The following is a 21,191-nucleotide window of genomic DNA, read 5'->3' on the forward strand; positions in this document are numbered from 1 at the left end:
GCTGATCAAAAAAGAATGTTGTAACCTCTTCACTCCAGAGAGGTACACATATGTATACCTCATATTTAATGATTTCAAATGGTTTTTAATGATTCTTTTTTCAAGTTTGTTGAGAGCATTATGGAGTACAATGAAGATATTTTGGGGATTGCATCAATTATTATTAACACATGTGAATCTACTAAAACTGAATCAGTTACAGGTAAGATTAAGAAAATGGCATACGTGAAGCATAAGTAGCTATGCGGAGGCCTCACAAGGAGAGCCTCACTTCTTGTCTGCTACATGATGATTGGCTTTTTTCTATGTATGGTGAAAGGTTCAACAATTTAGAAAATCTGTGTTTTTCAGAGTTGTTTCATCACCGTCAAGCTGGATTGTTTCACCACAACGCAAATCTGGATTACGTGTGATCTGATTTAAGTGAACGGTCATTGCAAACCATTGATATCTTGTTTATACAATAGTTTTTGGCATTGGCGAGCAACAATTTCTCCCGTGCATTTGGTATGGTTGCTACAAGACGCCATTCTGTTTGGTTCTGTGTTTTTTAACAGTTGAATGAACTTTTATGAATAAAGATCTGATTCCAAAAATAGCTTGGTTATTTGTCTGTGGCAAAAGTACAAACACATGGGGATATACCTGTCCATCTTTGCAAATGTGTTAGAATCTATTACAAATTAAAGTGGTTGAGCACAAATAAAAAAATTTCATGCCTATGGTGGCATAATAGCACAAATATAAAACTGTTAAAGAGAGTGAGTCTTTTTTCAGGGATGTAAACAGTAGCTTACATGCTCCACCACCCGTGAATCTTCATTTAACTTCTCTTCATCATTATTACAATTTCAGGGGGATTCATTTTTGCAATTACAGTTGAGTCAACACCAGCTATACCAGAAAGCCTGCGCATGAGATTTGTGGCATCATCAACTAAGTTCATAGAAATCTGTTATCCCTGTAAAGTGTTTTTTTCAGCATCATCTCAAATGAGCAACTCTACACACGCACTATATACTATATTTTAGACATTTTTTATAATTATTATATTACTTTTCTTAATGTTGTAGAAAAAGGGTTAAATTAGAAAAGCAAAAATAAGCACCCAACTTCTTAGATGAATTTATACTTAAAATTCAACATTATTTTCAAGCAAGTCTTTTTAATACAAACTTTACACAGTATTTCAAAATATAACCCTTTGACCTCAAAACTCATTTAAGAAATAATTTTTCAAGACTTTATTTCTGATTTTATCCAAAAAAAAAATCCATTGAATAACTAAGACAATTTTGAGACCAATTCAACTATATAATATCCTTTATTTTTCATTAAGACAGTTTATATTTCATTAATATGCAATATTCACTGTACATACTTTCAGTCATTTATGAACAAAACAAATTATGTACATTTATATGCAGATTTATTATGTATGTTAAACTTTTCATGTGTGTGTATATTTTTTTATAAAATCAAAGAGAAATCAATTAGAATTAAATTTAAGAGTTTTCTGGTTTTTTGGCTGACGTGAAATACAGTTTTTGTCTTCCAACGTTTGTTCGCACGAGTGGCGAACATTTTCAAGAATTGCGTAACGTGGGCAAAAGGCTACTACTTACGCCTTCTCCCTGATTGAGTGGCACTGCCTCGTCGGGATTGGTCTGTTGAGCCAGTCTGTTTTCCCCTTTGGCCAAAGTTGTTTTTAAGGGCTCTGGATAATGCTTGGATTTTAACCTCATCATTTTCAAAATGGGAAATCAAGCATTGTTGATCTTCATTCTCTCTTCCTTTTTGTTGAAGCAGTTCGTGTTTTTTTGAATTTCAATTGCTTCTCTAAAAATACGTGGAAAATATCTCACGTCGTTGGATAGCACTTGGGTGTTCGTAAAGAGAATTTGGTGATCTTTGGTCAGGGCATGCTCTGCTACGGCTTACTTGTCAACCTGACCCAGTCTACAATTTCGTTTGTGCTAGATTAATCTGGTCAATATCTATCTTTTTGTGGTGCCTATATACACTTGTCCAAAACTGCACGCACGGGATATAGTAAACCCCAGCGGTTTTTAGTCCGTCCCATTGATCTTTGGCCGACCTGAAGCATTCACTTAGCTTTTTGGTTGGCTTGAAGATGGTCTTGATGCCAAATTTTCTCAGGTGTCGTCCAATTCTGTCCATAATTAGAGAAATGTAAGGGAGAAACGCTTTTCCCGTTGCTGGTTCTACTTTTCGTGAGATGTTTTTTGGATGTATGGCCCTCATTACATCCCCTGTAGAGTATCCGTTGGCCTGGAAAGTCCTAATCAGATGTAATGTTTCTTCATCAAAATGTTCTGACTCACAGATTGACACAAACGAAATTGTAGACTGGGTCAGGTTGACAAGTCAGCCGTAGCAGAGCATGCCCTGATGACCAAAGATCACCAAATTCTCTTCATGAACACCCAAGTACTATCCAACGACGTGAGATATTTTCCACGTATTTTTAGAGAAGCAATTGAAATTCAAAAAAACAAGAACTGCTTCAACAGAAAGGAAGAGAGAATGAAGATCAACAATGCTTGGTTTCCCATTTTGAAAATGATGAAGTTAAAATCCAAGCATTATCCAGAGCCCTTAGAAACAACTTCGGCGAATCGGGAAAACAAACTGGCTCAACAGACCATTCCAGATGAGGCAGTGCGACTCAACAGGGAGAAGGCGTAAGTAGTAGCCTTTTGCCCTCGTTACGCAATTCTTGAAAATGTTCGCCACTCGTGCGAACAAAACATTGGAAGACAAAAACTGTATTCCACGTCAGCCAAAAAACCAGAAAACTCTTAAATTTAATTCTAATTTACACGATGGCCATGAAAGTCTTTTTTGTTTCATGAAAGAGAAATCATAAAATGAAAAAACAAATATACTTTACCTTTCCCCTGCCAGAATTCCATCATTTTAGAACTATAATTCAAACTGTAGAACATGATCAGAACACTATTTTCATTCATACACAAATGCATAACATTCTATTGACATTATAATAAATTATAAGATGTGATTTTTGCAGTAAAAATCTATTTACAAAAAGAGTTGCTTTTTTGAAAATGTCACCAGCTGCTTCTTAGCTTAACTTTTCTTTTTAAAAGTGTATTTTTATTCGAAGGTTGTTTAGAAATATGGTAGGAAAAATCCCTCGAACTTTTTTCCCTTGCATTCTAAAACTTGTCTCAAAGAAATAGTGTTAGTACTTATCTGTGTGTGTTTCCCAAACCTGGCTTCTAAATTAGTATTTTTTAGGATACATTTGCCTTGTTAAACCATTCAAAACCCAATTCATCACCACAGTATTTAGTAATTTACAAAGTACCTATAGTTTTTATCATAACCCATTGTTGGTCTCTTTTAAAAATTCACCTTAAGTATGCATCATTGACATCCAGTTATCTAACCACTTTAGAAAGCAATCTATAAAAACAACTTTGTTTTTCATTATTGTCACTTCATAGGTGTCGTACTTATATTTCTCTGATTGCTGTCTTTGAAAGGGCTTTTGATATTAATTATATCTCGCTATTTTTATATAATTCTCATGAATTTCGCATGTGAAAGTGCGAAAAGTGCTGTGAAAAATTTTTGAATAGAAAATCAAAGTTGGGGGAAAAACACACTTTTTTTATACAGCCAGTTTTTTCTGATATTTTTTATCAAATACACTATCAGCAGATCTTCCAACTCTACTGATTTTAGCAAAAGGCTCCAGATTTTTCCCCTTTCCTCTGTTAATTAATGGAAATTTCTCCCAATTTTAGCCAAAAATCAGATTTAGCTCTATTTTAGCGGGAAAATTTATGGGCATTAAAACTGCCCGTATGTCATTTTCACCGTACTCTGTGGGGGATGAAGAATGAACTAGAGTTGCCAGACAACTGCAAACAGAAAAAATTTTGCAGAATGTGGCTGTTTGTTCCTGCTATAAAACTAGTTCTTTTGTAAAAATAGCACATCTGACAACTTATAAGCTCTGTTGACTTCAGCATACGGCGATAATCACACTGATCTGGCAAAGGCCTTATAAACTCGTTTGTTTTTGCTCATTTTTTTATGTTTCCAAAACCAGTTTGCTGGCTCGTGAATTTCTCAATCACCAGGGCACTAGATTGCATTGCTCTACAATAAACCTTTGGCTAAGTGGAAATGTTCTGTGGTAAAAATTCCCGTAATAGTGTTTTCTACACTTTTCGTAAAATTTTTCCAGATTTACTGAGAAATTGAATTTTCTGGATGTTATGCTGAAACTGATATTTGGGAAGAATGGGATTTGTGTCTCCTCTGGAAATCGAACCTGGGTCCCCTTGCATACCGGGCAAGTGTGCTAACCAATACACCAGATGCCATGGATTATGCATTTGGATCATATGGGAAGCTTCACCACAATACAAGTGTGAAAAAATACAAAAACAGAATATTTTATGCTTTTTGTTTATAAAATGCTCCGTGAATGTTGTAAACTGTTATATTGGGTATAAAACATTTTGTTTTTTTTGAAAATGAATTTTTCCTTTCTGTATCTTAGGTGGACCAAACCCTTCATTTCCATTTATCACAAAAGATGATTGTTTCAGACAACCTCTTCCACCTACACAGAGAACAAGAAACGTTTCTGGTATTTTAAATTATGATTTATGCATATATAAAATATGTCTGAATGTAACTAGAAGTTTTGATCTATATTAGTCTGGTTTTTTTAAAAATAGGTTTATGGTATCATAGGATTTCAAAACGAATGTTTTCAAAATCTCACCAATAGAAAAAAAAGCTGGGGGAAAATTTTCATTTGGCTATATAAACTAATATAAATACAAAGACTGCAACAGACAAAATACCCAAAGAGGTGGCTGAGAAAAGATGCCCATAAAAAATGATACTATGGTAATGAACTATGGATAAAAAATATTTGAAACTGTGAAATATATGAAAGTATACTGGTACTGAAAGTATATATTATTGAAAATGAGGATATATATAATATATATTTTTTTTGTTTTAAGATAGAAAGTTGTCATTTTATAATTTGAAAAATGGGCTGGTGGCAGCCAGGACATTTCCTTAAGTAATGAGAATTTGTTCAAGCAAATTTGTAAAATCGATTGATGGAAAATTATAAATAGAGTGGGGAGTTGTCAGAAACAGGAATATAATCAAAAAGTGACAAAAGAAAGAAGTTCTGTGCAAAATATATTTAATGTAAACTGCTGGAGACACAATTTAGGCCAATTTCATGAGAATGACCCATATTTAGTCTGTCGCAAAAGTGTAAAGTTGAATCCCATTATTAATGAACTCGAAGGGAAAGGAGAAATAAAGAAATCACTTCATTATGAGGAAATTTCCAATTTTTTAAATTCTAGCAGTCGGTAAAAAAATATTGTTGGAGCAAAAGTTTAGTAAGGAAAAATTAAGGATATACGGTCATAGTGATGGACTTGCATTCCGAGGACCCAGGTTTAAACCCAGCTGTCGTCACAGTGGTGGTCGACTGAAGTTGTTTTTCTGTGGTTTCCCAACTCTGAAGCACAAATGCAATCTGATTTCCCTTTTGTTAAGTCTCACCACAGACCTACAGCAACACAAATATTCAATCATTAGGCTTCATTCGCAGTTTGCAATACAGATACAGCACTGAAAAATCACACACAACACTAAATACGCACTCAGATTGTTAGGTATACACACACATTTCCAGCACAACCCACTAGATAGTTAATTACATATGGCGATAGACCTGAGATGTGCTCTGTTTGAAAGAAAAGTAAGGAAAAATTGGACAATAAAAGGAATGAAGTTTAACTTCAAAAATAGCTCAAATCAATTAAGCATTGAATTTTTTGGCTAATTTTTACTGAACATATTTGACACAAATAATCCATTTTTTTTCCTTTATACAAATACTGTTGAAGCCGAGGAACAAAGAAATTCCTTTAAACTATACACATGCTTAAATGCATGCAATGCTTGAAAAAAACACTTGAAAGATTTCGCATCCAAAAGCACATGTAAATTCTAAAGTCTTCTCTCATATTAGTGGGCTGGTAACTAGCACATTTCAGTAATGAATGTCTCCTGTAAAGACAGCTACATGCATATCTTGAAAATTTGAAAGTAGTGTCTTTTTTTTTCTATGGGATCCTATAACAGTGGTTTGAATTTGAAATTCCAACTTAGATTTTTCAAAAATATTGAAAGAGCATATGAAGATATTCCATATTTTAATGCCACATTGTTTTTTTTTTTTGTTTCAGCATCAGCTCCAGAAATTATGTTAAGTTTTTCCTTTAATCGAAAATCCCCCAACAAGTTAATTCTTTGGAATGTTCTGTGCTCTGTTGATTTTCAGAGACTTGAATTTGTTTTACAGATTTTTCATTTCATAATATCAGATTTCGCAATATATTGTTCCAATGTAAACTTATCTAAGGATTAGAAAGGTGTTTGTACAACATTGTTTTTTCGCTATAACAGTATTCGACTGTATCTAACAAACATTTTTCTTGAATAACAAATCATCTGTTCCACATTTCTGTTATGTATTTTACACATGAACCCCATGCCGGTAAAGTCATTTCACAATAGTTAAACAGGATTTTTCTCAAGAAATGAATTAACAAAAATGAAATGAAAAACAGCCTGTCTCAAAAGTATATAGACTTGAAAAACTTGCCAAGCAAGAGAGATCACGATATTCGCATATTTTATTGTGGCTGCTATGACATAATAATTGAGAGAGTATAAATGTTCATTCGAACTCTTGTACTGTAAGTAGTTTTCGTTATGCCTCACAACGTTCGTTACACCGGAAGGGATGTGGCTGACAAAGATATTGCCACATACATACCTCTGATATTGCGTATAACAGGACACAGCAGATGAGGTATACATAAATTATCTCTGAAAGTGATAGTGTAGAAGTGAAATTGTGAGTTGGGAAACCTAAAGTGACCACAGTTTGGATGAATAGGGGTATTTTGTGTTTAGCATCTAGCCAGAAATTTTTTGTCTGTGCTTGAAATTTCACTGTTATCAATTCCTGTATCGGAGGACACCGTTCATTGCTGTTTACAGTTCAGCAAATGGCATATATTCCAAAATGTGCTGTATATCTCTTCTAAAGCAACACTACAAAGATGATTAATTGACTTGAACCAGAATGGCATGAATTGGAGGGATGAATGGTTTATCATTGTCTTCAGGAACAGTAAACAGTTTAATCCTAAATTAACCTGATGGCTATACTTATTATTAGCATGACTTCTCTCAGACATGAATCTTGCACTGTCCATAAACACCAGCAAGGAGGACAATTTGTCATGAAAAAGAGAGCACTCGAATTCAATGGAACGATTAGTATTGGCTTTTTGTAAGATTAGAAGTCCAAAAACTATGAGAACATTCTCAGAATCTCTCTACTTCCATTCAGGAGCATAATAGAGGGTCATTGTTAGTTGTTTCCACAGGTCAATGCTTCCTATTCCCACATCTACATCCACCAGTACAAGGTTTACTGATAATAAGTGACGTAACTTGGAATGATCAGCTATTTGCCCAGAGCTAAATCTAATAGAAAACCTTTGGGGGTTTATTATCACTTCATATTTATTTCAAATGCTGTCAGAGTTTTGAAATATTACGGCATTGAAGTAGCAAATCGTGTGAAGTTGTTTTTCTATGAATTCTGTTCTTATACTTTCAGGGAAGGCCAAAGATCACGTTTCCACTAGAAACTCTGATTTCGCAAATAATTTTTCGTCATCCTCGATCAAGTGTTTCCAAAAGATCTGTGGCAATGGTGTAATTTTGAAACTAAATATTAAAATTATGCTGATGTCTATATACGTTTGAGATAGGCTGTTTATACCTACATGAGGTTCATGTATAAAAAAAATTGAGAGATAGAAATGTGGAATGGTTGATTTGTAATTCACGAAGACCGATTGTCTATATACCACTATGACAAACTATATACATCACCAGGCAGGGAGGGTTGCATTGAAATATTCATGAAATACTGAGGACCTCCTACGTTGGAAAGGGGGATGAAGTGCCCACACCTCTCATTCCTATAGAGTGTTGTATTCAATTTACTCAATTTTTTTAATTAAAAATTTTCAGTGATTTTGTTTGATTTGGCTATGGTATGTAATCATAAAGGAAGGTTCTTCCCCCCCCCCATCCCTGGTAAATATCAACACTCATCGTTACTGAGAGGCTTCATGCGAATGTTGGCATGTCTGAGGAGCGGAAGATTGATTTATTTTACAGCATACTGTACACAATGTGTTAAATTAAAGTTGTGATTTCTAAAAGAAACATAATTATATATATGGGTGGTAATCACATAGCCCAATCATAACATGATTGTAGTAGTTAATTATGTAATGTGATTTTTACAAGAAAAGGTTTGATAAAACTGTTTAATAATTCTATTTTTGTAACAAATATATATATATATATATATAACCCATATTTTTATTTTTCTCACATCACATCATCAGTCGTATAAAAATTCAATTCTATTTAATTTGTTGTTTTGAAAAATGTATATTAATATGTGATCTGCAAACAATGTTCTAAGACAAAATATATAAATTTCATGTTTACAAACTATATATTCTTACAAATGTTAGCATGAACAAAATATAACAAATGACAATTACAAACATAGACCAGAAGCAAGTATCCATACTTTCCATTTGTTGGTCCAACTAACATTAAACTGATCGGTCCACCCCTCAATATAAAACAAGCGTTGTGAGCACCCCCAGTCTAACAAAGCTCATACTCAACTTTCAATCCAAATTCCTCTTTTATTTCAATTCTTCTTCCATCTTTATTGAGGATTACCGCTGCATATGTGGAAGAATTATTTGGTAGTAATTTACCAGGATGACAACAATTTGGCTTGGAATCTTCTGAGAGCCAGCATTCTTTTACTCACTGATTCAAAATTTTTTTTCCTTCAAACTAATTAATTTATGCGTTATCCAAAGAACAGGATCTATTACATTGTAAATGTTAAGAATTTGTTAAGAAGCAAAAATGTGACTGTGAAAGATTGGTCATCATAGAGTCCAGATCTCAACTGTAACACTATACAATGTTATATTAAACAATTTAAAGTCCAATGGTTTGAGGCTCATCTGCTTTAACAGATTTAGCATTAAATGATTATTCTGTACACTTTTGGGATAGCTAATTTTTCTTTCATTTTGTACTAGCTGATACCCGGAGACGTTGCCCACCCCGTAAAAAATTAATATACCTATAGCTCAATTAGCAGGTATTTTCCAGGCTTATCTGAAAGAAAGTGATTCAACAATATTGAAAGTGGCAATAAACTTTAATAATTTGAAAGTTCAAAAATTGATTCATGCATCTGGTAAAAAAAAATTAATTTTAATTAAAAATTTCAAGCAATCACTTGTGGATGCACAAAATGTTTTGTTTTTTCATCTGGTGTGTAGATGTGAAAATTTTTAGGATTACCAACAGGTGATGTAAAGTTGTCCATGTGTAAAACAGGGCTCAAGTAGGTTGATTCACCTGACATTGCTAATGACAGGCCTTGCACTTTGTTGATTGTCATGGCAAAAGCTATTAAAAAAGTGTGTTAAATACAAAAAGTTACCATTTTAAAGAAGACTAACTTTGCGTTGTGTGTTTGTCAATGATAAAATGTGTCACGAATCATGAAATTAAAACTAAATTTTTCCTGGAATTATTTTAAAAATCCTATATTTTATCCAAAGATTATACTCAAATACTCTCTAAAGATTTATTCATGTGATTATATTTGATTGTTCCTTATAACACCGCAGAAAAGAATACACTGATCAATGCATCACTTGTTTAAAAAAAAAAAAAAAAAACACTGATCGCCAAAAAAAAAAAAAAAATACATTGATCAAAGCAAAATTTCTAGTCATAAATTAAGATTTGGTGTGGAACAATAACCTATTTGGCTCCGTTATTTGTTGACCGATCTTTAAAATTGAAATTGCAATGGAAAACCCATTAAAATATGCATCTTTCATGTAGAAAATTTTTTTTTTTTGGAAAAACTTGCATCCGATTGAGAACATGTAAAAATGGTGAAAAAAAGGGAATTTTTTCATTTCTGCAATAAAATTTTTTTTATCAAAATATTTTTTGGCAGGAATATGCTTACGGCTCCTTCCACACCTATTGACAAAGAATCCTAAAAAATATTTTGAGTGATGTAATCAATGGTGTAGATTTGTATAAAGAACAAACATACATACTTTCACATTTATATATAAGATAATGACCATTGCATAATTCACACAATTATTTGACATTTTTGTTGGATGATGTTGAATATTTTTGGTATATAATATAATTAATCAAATGTTCAGATTTATTCTTGTTCTTCAATAATCACATTTTTTGTGCATTCTATAAAGTTCTAAAATGGACTGAAAATTTTGTATTATTTGCTATAACATTATTAAAAAACAAAGAATTTAATTTTATCCATATACTTATAGTTAAAGAAGAGAAGCCAGATTTACCACCAGATCTTCTCAGCTCAAAAAACATAAAAATAGACATATTACAAAATGATGAAAACATTGCTGAAACAGATGCTGGATGCAAAGTTGATGAAAGTGTAGTTTCATTAAAATTAGCTGCTGTAAAACACCATGAAACTAGAGAGACAGAGAGTGGACCTATTTTGAGAGTTTCATCTTCAGTGTCAGAGACAGAACATAAGCCTGAAGAAACTTTCAAAGAAACCAAAAATGAAAAAATTTCTTCTGAGCTCAGTCTGCCCAATGTTCATGAAGAGAATAAAAGCACATCTGATATTGTTTCACCTGATAGTCAACATGTTGAAACTGGTGCAGGAACGGGAAAAAAACGCAAAACTACAGCTGGTGACTTAGTCAAAGATCTTGAATCGCAGCCAGAGGAACCTGATGTTATAGCAAGTGCATGTAATCTAGATGGTTTGACAGGTGATGTAGGAGAATTAGAATTAGACGATGATGAGCTTCTTGGTAAGTTTAGTGTATATTTAAATCTTTTTGGTTAGATGAGTTGTGAAATATTATATTTTTGAAATATATCGTGAAGTTATTTTTTCCTTCCAATATGATTTAAATATTAGATATTTATGATAATAATTATTTTTTTAATATTTAACAAAATGATTCTGGTTTTCATTCAGTAGCACTTTTTAAAATATATTATACATCTGGCAACACAATATAACAGAAAACCCCCAAAGCAGAATATACAGAAATCTGCAATGTACGTGATGGAACAATCTGGGGAGATTTTAAGAAAAATGTAGAAAGCACTATTGTGGGAATTTTTACTGCAGAACATTTCCAGTCAGCTGAGGGCTCTTTGCAGAATAATGCAAAACATTCTGCTTTGGGGCAGAAAACTGTGAAAAAAAAAATGTATATAAAAGAAATAAAACCATAAATGAATTTAATCAATCATAAAAGTCTGAGAATTGAGCTACATACAGAGTGCATAGCAAATGGGGGGTATGGCATTTTACTGGAGAACTGTTGATCCTAGAAGTATACTTCTAGGATCAACAGTTTGCCAGTAAAATGTCATATGCCCTTTTTATTATACACCCTGTATATACTTACGTATGCTAGTTATATATACCTAATGCAAGTGAGAATGTGCACATGTTAAAATGTCAAAATTCAGATAGCCGGTAAGAATTCAATTGAAAAGAAATGTTTTTTTTTATTGTTTATTATTTTTTTGTTTAATTTTAAATTCAGGATTGGGAAATGATTTCAATATCTTGGAGTATGCTGACCCAGAATTAGATAAAGGTTTAGTTGGAGAAGGTGAAAAGAGTAATATATTAGATGAACATCTTGATTTGGATGATAAAGATGAATTAGAAGATGAAGAAGAAATTAAGAGCCAGCCAAATGCGGAGGAGAAAGACTCATCTTCTCATGAAGTCATTAATGATGACAAAAGGTTATTGAATTCAGAAGTGAGCGATGTTAATAAAACGTCTGAAACACAATCTGGTCCATCACATATGCAGCAGCATTTTATAAAGTATGAGAAAAAAGAAGAAAGAACTGATTTTCAATGTAGAGAAACAAAAAATTTGTGTTCTGAAAAAGCAGAGAATTTTCCAGAACCTGTAAAGAAAGAGCTGAAACCAACATTTCGCAGTTGTAGTTTATCTGGAATAAACTTTTGTTCTTCGGATGAGTCTGCTTCAAAAGAGAAAGAAACATTGAAAGAATTACACCCACCTAGGCAGCAATCTGTGTCTTTCAGTTCAAATATATCAGACTTGGGATCTCAAGAAGAGACTCAATTTTCATCTCAAATAGACTCTCCTACTTATCGAGTTGCAAATGTGGTACAGCCAAATGTTAGTCCACCAGCTTCTCATTATCAGCAACAATCACCTCTTGTTTCACCCCAGCAGAATGTATTTTCTCTCCATGTTGGAATGAGGCCTACTGCTCCAGTTCTTCAAACTGGAATCATCCCTGCATCTGCTCAAAGTAATAGACCGCTTTTGTTGCAAGAGCAGCCTTTGCTTTTAGAAGATTTAGTGGAACAAGAAAAAAGAGAACAACTTCGTCAAAATCAAGAAGGCCTTATTTCTCCTCATGGAGACGCGCTACTGAGTGATATAGACTTTGAAAGACTTAAGGATGATGTATTTTCTGGTCCACCAGATGATAGTCTCGGAGGGCCTGGATCTCTTTTAGGTTCACATGATTCCATGAAAACAGTGGTTCCATCTGGTGCCTCAACCAACACTGCTGCACAAAATTTTGGTCCTCCACCGTATTCGATTATTTTGCAAAATCAAGATCATAGTGTACACTGTACAAGTCCCGGAAGAAGTCAGCCTGTTATGCAACCAGTCCAACAAAGAAGGACACAAGTACCTAATGTATTGGGACCTTTAGGATTGCCACATGGGATTGTACTTCATGGTGAGCCTTCAGTAAGAGCTGTTCAGCCCCAGAGAGTATCTCCTGTGGCTGGTGAGATTTTTTTGGTTCTCATTTTGATTTAAATATTCTAAGTTTTTACAACATGCTTTTGAAAAATGTCATTTGAAATAACTTGCAGTGTAAGAGTGGAATTCCAAATTTTATATTCAGCAGATCACACTTGAAATTTTTCTCCACTTAGTATAAATAATTTCCATGGTCTCAACTCTTACCAATACTTATCAAGATTTTCCGTTCAGAGCATTTTCCTGCTTACAATGTTTTTTAAAAATGTTATAAGTATGATCCACTGTATATTGAAAATGAAAAAGCTGATGAATATTACAATTTTTTTTTAATATGCCAAAAAGAGATAAATAAAATAAATGAAAAAAAATTATATAAACACACACACACAAAACCATAGTAATATGATCAATGCTTGGATCTTCATCAGAGTGACTTTTTGCATTTGACCAAAAAATAAAGGCGTTTCTGATGGGCTGTAAGGCTTACCAAAAATCACCCTCATAGTCCCAGCCTGTCTAAACATTAGGAGGAAAAGTTAAAGGTTCACAAGATCGAATGTGCAAGAAAATACAAAAAATGTAAAAAAGGGAAATTTCAACGAGAATGTGAAAAATCAATGGTTGAGCATCTAATAAACAAAAATATGCAGCGAATACGTTAAACAAATCTCGTACAGAATCACACTTAGAAACATTTTTTTTGACATGATGAGAGACAGGAACTTTTTAATTGAAAGGTAGAGCGGGGGGGACCCATATATATAAAAATTTAGATTTTTATTTTGTTACACACTGTATTTCATTCCCTTACAGTTCTGAATTCAGTACCCACTCAATTCCTTGTGAAAAATAAAACATAATTTATTATTTATATATGTTTTCTTTGCAGTCTCTTATTTGGACAACTGACAGTTGACCAGAGTCCATTGAAATGTTGTGCTTGCATTTTGTACTATTGGTTTAAGTCCTCTGTGGACATTTTATAGAGATCCATTGCAGTAATAAACCGCATTATTCATGGGAATTTTAAAAACTGCGAAAAAGCTTTTTGCTTTGAGTATTAGTAAATTTTATATTTTCTATATTGACATATAATTATAAACAATTTAAGAAAAATGAAAGGGATATCTTTTGTATACTTGATCCACTATACAGAGATACACAAATGCATAACTTCATAGAAATATGATCTCTTTTTAGGTAGCACTTCAGTACCATTTGTATCAAACTTTATGGCAACGCCTCCAAGTCCTCCTGTTATGGATCCTCACACAGAACAAGAAAAACAAAAAATTATTCAGTATGAAAAGTTCCTCATTCAACAGCAGGCAGTTTTAAGTAACCAACAGAAGTATTTTGAAACAGAAGTTATTAAACTTAGAAAAATGAAAAAAGCCCTGAATGCTAAGCAGCGACAGTTGCGTAAAAATGGTTCAGAATTAGCTGAAAATGATGCTCTTGAATTGACAAGAATCACCCAAGAACAAGCAGGATTGCAAAAGCAACTAGATCAAGTAAGTGAAATACAGGAATAATAGAATTTTGTACCTGATTTTCTGGATATGTAATGGGTTATCAAGAGAAGTACAATACATTCATGAAAGAGCAGATTCAGTTTTCATAAATTTTGTATATAGTATGTCGCAAAAGTATATAGACAGTCGTTTTTCCTTGAAAAATGAATCAACCGTTCCACAAATCTATCTTGAGTTTTTTGTATATGAACCCCATGCCGGTAGTTATTTCACAATAGTTTAACATAATTTTTCTGTAGAATTGAATTTATAGAAATTAAAAAATACAGCTTGTCTCAAAAGTATATAGACTACTTGAAAAAACTTGCAAAGCAAGAGATCACAATATTTGCATATTTTAACGTGGCTTCTGTGACGTAATCATTGAAAGAGTATAAATGCTCATGTAAGAACTTCTGTCACACATACCATATCAAGTATATATAAAATATTATTTAAAAGTGATAGAATGTAGAAATGAAATCATGAATTGGGAGACCTAAACTGACCACTAAACCAAACATGCACCTCATCCATACTCCTCTACGGAACGGAACTTCTAACGAACCGCGGTACATTTAGAATGTGTGGGTATGTATAGTGAACCTTCTGCAAAGTTTGTTTCTGTGTAATGCTTGTTATGTTTAGTGCCGCTGTCTGCAATCAATTTTTTAAACTATGAGGTTTTCTCAACTCATAGTGAATGAAGTGTAATGAATGGAATAATTGTAACGTTGTAGGCCTGTTACTGTCTGCAACGAGGACCTAAAGTGATGGCAGTTTGGATGAATAGGTATATTTTGCATTTACCATCTAGCCAGAAATTGTCTGTGCATCAAATTTCACGAAGGTTATCAATTCCCGTATGAAAGGGCACTGCTCATCGTCGTATGCAGTCCAGTGATAGGCATGTATTTCAAAATATGCACTGTAGATCTCTTCTAAAGCAACACTACAAAGATAATAAATTGACTTGGGCCAGAATGAAATTAATTGGAGGATTGAATGGTTCACACACACTGCTGTCTTCAGGGACAGAAAACAGTTTAATTCTGTTAATGGACCCTCTTATAACGAAGTAAAAAAAAGCAGAAAAAATGTTCATTATATCTGTACCTGCAACATCCCTGCATACGACCCCAAAATGTTAGACTATTTTTATTGAGTTTGTGAGGTTTGTAGCTGTGAGTTCAAAATTTAGGTACAAAAATCAAAATTAAAGATTCCACTGCTTAATTAGAAATGAAAACAATTGCCCTAGAAAAGGGGACAGTGATAAATAATAGGTTAAAACAGACATGGTGATAGTACCATTATGAAACAGTTTGTTTACTATTATTCTAATATACTCTCACAAAATATTATTCCATTTTTGATTTATAAAATAAAAGTACATAGTGCACACTTTCTAAGAGTACTAATAAAACTTAAATGATATCTGCAGCTTACAAGGTTAGAGCCAGTCAGAGATAGTGATTCAGGAGACATCCCTTTTCTTCAAGATAGTATTGAACCCTGTTTATAAAAGTCTTGTTTGTACGACTTATATGATATTTGGCTTTGGTTGTAATTTATTCTAAAACATTTAATGTTTAAATACAGGGCATCCATAATTAGAAGACCCTATTTTAAAGTAGCCTACAGGCAAAACCAGTCATCAGAAAATTGTGAAATTTTGTTTAGGGCTTCGTGACATGATGTGGGAATTTGTTTCAGGGGAAAAAATTAGTTGCACATGTCGCCACCAGAGGGCATTTTATTAAGAAATGAAACATTTAAGTAAACGTTTACAATTTGTTAAACACTTTTACAATTCTTAATGCAACAAAACATGTTCCACATGATGGCCATCATTTTCAGATACCATATGAAATCACAAGATGGCATGTTCCACAATTGAGCGAAGTGTGTGTGGGGGAAATGTTCAGCACATGGCATGAAATGCTGCCTTTAAGGTCAGGTAAAGTTCTTGGATTGTCACAACTTACCAGATGTTTCAAATGCCCCAAAGCCAAAAATCGCATGGAATAAGGTCCGGGGATCAGCGAGGCCATAGATTAGGGAGGCGCTGGCTGATGACACGCTCTCCTGTAAAATGTGTTTTAAGAACATTCTTAATACTCACAGCAATGTGTGGAGGAGCTCTGTCTTGCATATAAATAAAGCTTTGACATGCTTGCAGAGCCGGACCAATTTTGTTCTGTAACAGCAATGCATATCGCTTCCCGGTGATCGAACATGTCACTGGACCTGCAGAACGTAACTCCTCATAGAAGTAGGGACCGCGAATAAATGATGCAGTAAATTCACACCATACCTTCACTTTTCGTGAATGCAACAGAATCTCTAAGATAGCGAGCAAATTTTCTGGTTTTTAAATTCAGCAATTGTGAGTATTGACTTCACCATCTAAGTAAAAATGCACTTCGTCTGTCCAGAGGATATTCCAAAGCCATTCTGAATAGACCTCAATGTGAGCTATATACTGCAGTGAGAACCGGAGTTGAGCATCATAATCATGTAGAAGCAACCGCTGCACAAGTGAAAAGTTTGTATGGATAATATCGTAGGATATATTCCACATGTTCTTATGGACAGTTGACCGTGGTCTATCCAACGCCTGTGCTACACGCCTGACACTAGTGCTAGCATGAGAATTTGAATCTCTGTCCTCTTCCACCTGAAGCGAAACCTCCTGTACTGCATCTATAGAAACTAGGGTTGGTAAAAATACAGATTTTTTGAAAAACCAATAAAATTTGTTTTTTTGGTTTAAATAGCATTAACATTAAAAACAATAAAATTTCTGAAAAATCATTTAAACTTCTAATAATTAATTAAAATAAAATGTTTATTAATGCAATTAACACTATCCCCATATTAATTAATCTAGAAATATTTCTTACATTTTAATAAAAGCCAACTTTTGCAATTTAATTATTTTTTTGCTGAACTCAATAACTGCTCAATTGCTGAACTGTGTGTTTGAAAATTGTTAATATTACTATTAACCATATAAACTGAAGAGCCAAAAAAACTGGTCTAGGCATGCGTATGCAAATAAAGAGATATGGAACCAATCAGAGTATGGCGCTGCGGTCGGCAACGCCTATATAACACAACAAGTGTCTGGCATAGTTTTTAGATCGGTTACTGCTGCTACAATGGCAGGTTATCGAGATTTAAGTGAGTTTGAACGTGGTGTTATAGTCGGCGCACGAGAGATGGGACATAGCATCTCCGAGGTAGCTATGAAATTTGGATTTTCACGTACGACCATTTCACGAGTGTACCGTGAATATCGGGAATCCGGTAAAAAATTAAATCTACGACATCGCTGCAGCCGGAAAAAGATCATGCAAGAACGGGACCAACAACAACTGACGAGAATCATTCAATTTGACAGACGTGCAACCCTTCCACAAATTGCTGCAGATTTCAATGCTGGACCATCAACAAGTGTCAGCGTGCGAACCATTCAACGAAACATCATTGATATAGGCTTTCGGAGCCTATATCAATAGGCCCACTCTAGTACCCTTGATGACTGCACGACACAAAGCTTTACCCCTCGCCTGGGCCCGATAACACCGACATTGGACTGTTGAGGACTGGAAACACGTTGCCTGGTCTGACGAGTCTCAGTTCCAATTGCTTCGAGCTGATGGCCGTGTACGGGTATGGAGACAACCTCATGAATCCATGGACCCTACATGTCAACAGGGGACTGTTCAAGCTGGTGGAGGCTCTGTGATGGTATGGGGCATGTGCAGTTGGCGTGATATGGGACCCCTGATATGTCTAGATATGACTCTGACAGGTACGCAAGCATCCTGTCTGATCACCTGCACCCATTCATGTCCATTGTGTATTCCTACGGACTTGGACAATTTCAGCAGGATAATGCGACACCCCACACGTCCAGAATTGCTACAAAGTGGCTCCAGGAACACTCTTCTGACTTTGGACACTTCCGCTGGCCACTTAAATCCCCAGACATGAACATTATTGAACACATCTGGGTTGCCTTGCAACGTGCTGTTAAGAAGAGATCTCCACCCCCCTCTTACTCCTATGGATTTTTGGACAGCCCTGCAGGATTCATGGTGTCAATTACCTCCAGCACTACTTCAGACATTAGCCAAGTCCATGCCACTTCGTGTTGCGGCACTTCTGCAGGCTCACTGGGGCACTACACGATATTAGGCAGGTGTCATCAGTTTTTTTGGCTCTTCAGTGTAATATAAAGGGGTGGTTTCTCCAGTTACTTTCAATATACTTAATTAGGAAGTTATTTTACAAAAACTGTGATAAAAATTAGGTGAATATAATGTATTTAATGAAGCAAAAATAATGAAGATTAATTAGCAATGATTTATGATATACAGGGTGACTATGTATAACTAAAGTTCCTATTTAAAACACTGTAGAAGAAGAGCCATTGTCAGAATGACTTGAAAATTTACATAAATATTCCTGAAGCAATGGAATTTTATATGGCAAAGGAGGAAAAATACTTAAAAAAGGAAAATTAATGACAATGTACTCATTGAACTCAAATTTGCTTACAGAATGGGAATGATGGCCATTCAGGGCGAAATAATAATTTAGTTAGCATTGCACTATTTCATAATTCATGGAAACATCACCAATGTGAAGTAATTGACTGAATGACTACAACTTACTCAAGAAATGTTAAATATGTTATCCATCGTAATCTGGCAATGAGGTGAAAGCACAAAAATGCTTGTTCAACAACAGATCAGACTATGTCATGGTTATGATGCGGATGTGCTTGCACATCACCATTTTTTTGCAATCCAACCTCTGTTTATGAGATTTTGAGGTATCATCCCCCCCCCCCAAGCCAGAAGTTGCAAGATTTTAAGGTCAGGTGAACTGACGGCCGGCCAGGTGTCGTGCCATCCTGTTGTTGTGGTCAAAATGGTTCTTCAGCAACTGCTTTGCTGGTATTGTGATGTGCATCTTGATAAAAGTTGTGCTATGTGCTGTGAAACTGATGCTGTTGAACTGTCGAAATGATGTGGTTTCACAAAATAGATTATACTGCTGGCCAAGTAAAGCGTCATCTACTAGCACATTTTGGACTACTTGCACTTTTTTCTTTTCCCAAAGAAATTTTCAGAGCACCCATACAAATTTTCAAGTCATTCTGACCAGTACTTCTTATTGTACAGTTTTGGAATCATAACTTTAATTATAATCATCCTGTATATAGCTGATTATTTTTCATTAAGCTGTCACTTCTGAATCTCGATTAACTGGGCTCATGGGCGGAGATACATGGCGGAGATGGCTGGGAGGGATTGCCCCCCCCCCCGAAATATCTATTAGATCGAAAATAGATCTAAATAGATCGAAATATCTATTTCGATATTTTGCAGTTAAATTTTTCAATTAATTTTAGTTAAATACAATTTTTCAATTAACACATCAATTCAACAACTCAGTTCACTCAAAATGGTTGTATGTCACCCGTGAAACTGGAAATCCTAACTCAACTGAGTATCTCTTTTCCTCCTGTCAATCACGAAGCCTGAAGTTCTGGTTACGAACACGATGAAGAAAAACCAAAAATGTTGAAACAGCAAATTGAAGAACGATACCATAATGATCAACTCTGATCTACAGCAGTCAGCACCCAGTAATAGATTATGAAGTGATCGGTGAACCTTTATATGACTGCTATTATAATAAAGTTAGTTTTCTCTAGTTTGGGATATTTTTTATTTTTTTCACATTTAATTTTCAAAATATTTTTATATTTAATCTAATTAAATTTTCAGGTTCGCAAACAATCAAGACAGCATTCAATAGCTCTCCAAGATTTTCGTTTGAAACAACAAAAACGACAAGTTACACAGAATCAGATTCAAAATGTTCCTCTGAGATCTCCACCACAAAACCAACGTTTGTCTCTTCAAATGGTAAATTTTTTCTCTTATGTATCCTATTTTATATTGATAGTGAAAAAATGCAAAACTATGGATATGTAAATAATGTTTCAGTATGCGTAGAGGTATTCAATGAAAATAAAAAATAATGGATAATCTCACCATAGTTAGTAAGAAATCTTCAATTGAGTTGTGGAAGTTGTCACAGTTTTTCAAGCGGTTTCCTTTGCTTTTCTTCTTTCTTCTCAATACACAATACAATAGTTCATGGTTATGGCACCATGTCTGTTCTTCATTATCCATTTTGACAATGTAACCTTTGAAGAGATAGCCCGCCTGATTAGACCTGCAACACTCTGGTATAGCTGGTCTGGTTTGAATCCCTGTGAATGCATAGCTATTTAGATTTGGCTTTAACCTGTGGGTTTCAGTGAAATTGTAATGTTATGCAAAGTAATCAAATAATCAGTTTAGGAGATAATTTTGTTTGTGGTGATTTGTCAAATTATTTAATTGACAGATACTATTCTTCTGTATGATGGTTGCTTGTGTTCATGGATTTTTGACGTCTGTGAAAGTATTTTTTTTCATGAAATGTAAAAAAATGTTTTAGTGAAGTCACTGTATTCTAACTAACAGAGGTGCCTAGAATTCAATCTGCTAATAAAATTTGGGTTATTATTGAGTAAAAGTGTATCATGAGATGTATGAACTAAAATTTTCAAAATA

The 21,191-nt window shown here is 34.3% G+C and overlaps 1 protein-coding gene across 3 annotated transcripts in view; it reads left to right on the top strand.

Annotated features, from left to right (window-relative positions):
- LOC149065784 (histone-lysine N-methyltransferase 2C-like) overlaps nt 1-21,191 on the top strand; it is a 385,748-nt gene that overhangs the window by 210,945 nt on the left and 153,612 nt on the right. For all 3 annotated transcript variants that reach the window (XM_089253606.1, XM_089253607.1, XM_089253608.1), the window contains 5 exons: nt 4,559-4,648; nt 10,548-11,060; nt 11,811-13,055; nt 14,234-14,547; nt 20,355-20,495. In XM_089253606.1, coding sequence (XP_089109732.1) covers nt 4,559-4,648; nt 10,548-11,060; nt 11,811-13,055; nt 14,234-14,547; nt 20,355-20,495 — 2,303 coding nt within the window. The remainder of the gene's footprint in view (nt 1-4,558; nt 4,649-10,547; nt 11,061-11,810; nt 13,056-14,233; nt 14,548-20,354; nt 20,496-21,191) is intronic.

The sequence above is a fragment of the Pholcus phalangioides genome, unplaced genomic scaffold (genome assembly GCF_987345545.1).
Source record: "Pholcus phalangioides strain wild (caught in Gottingen) unplaced genomic scaffold, Ppha-v1.0 ptg000039l_1, whole genome shotgun sequence".
Classification (NCBI taxonomy): domain Eukaryota; kingdom Metazoa; phylum Arthropoda; class Arachnida; order Araneae; family Pholcidae; genus Pholcus; species Pholcus phalangioides.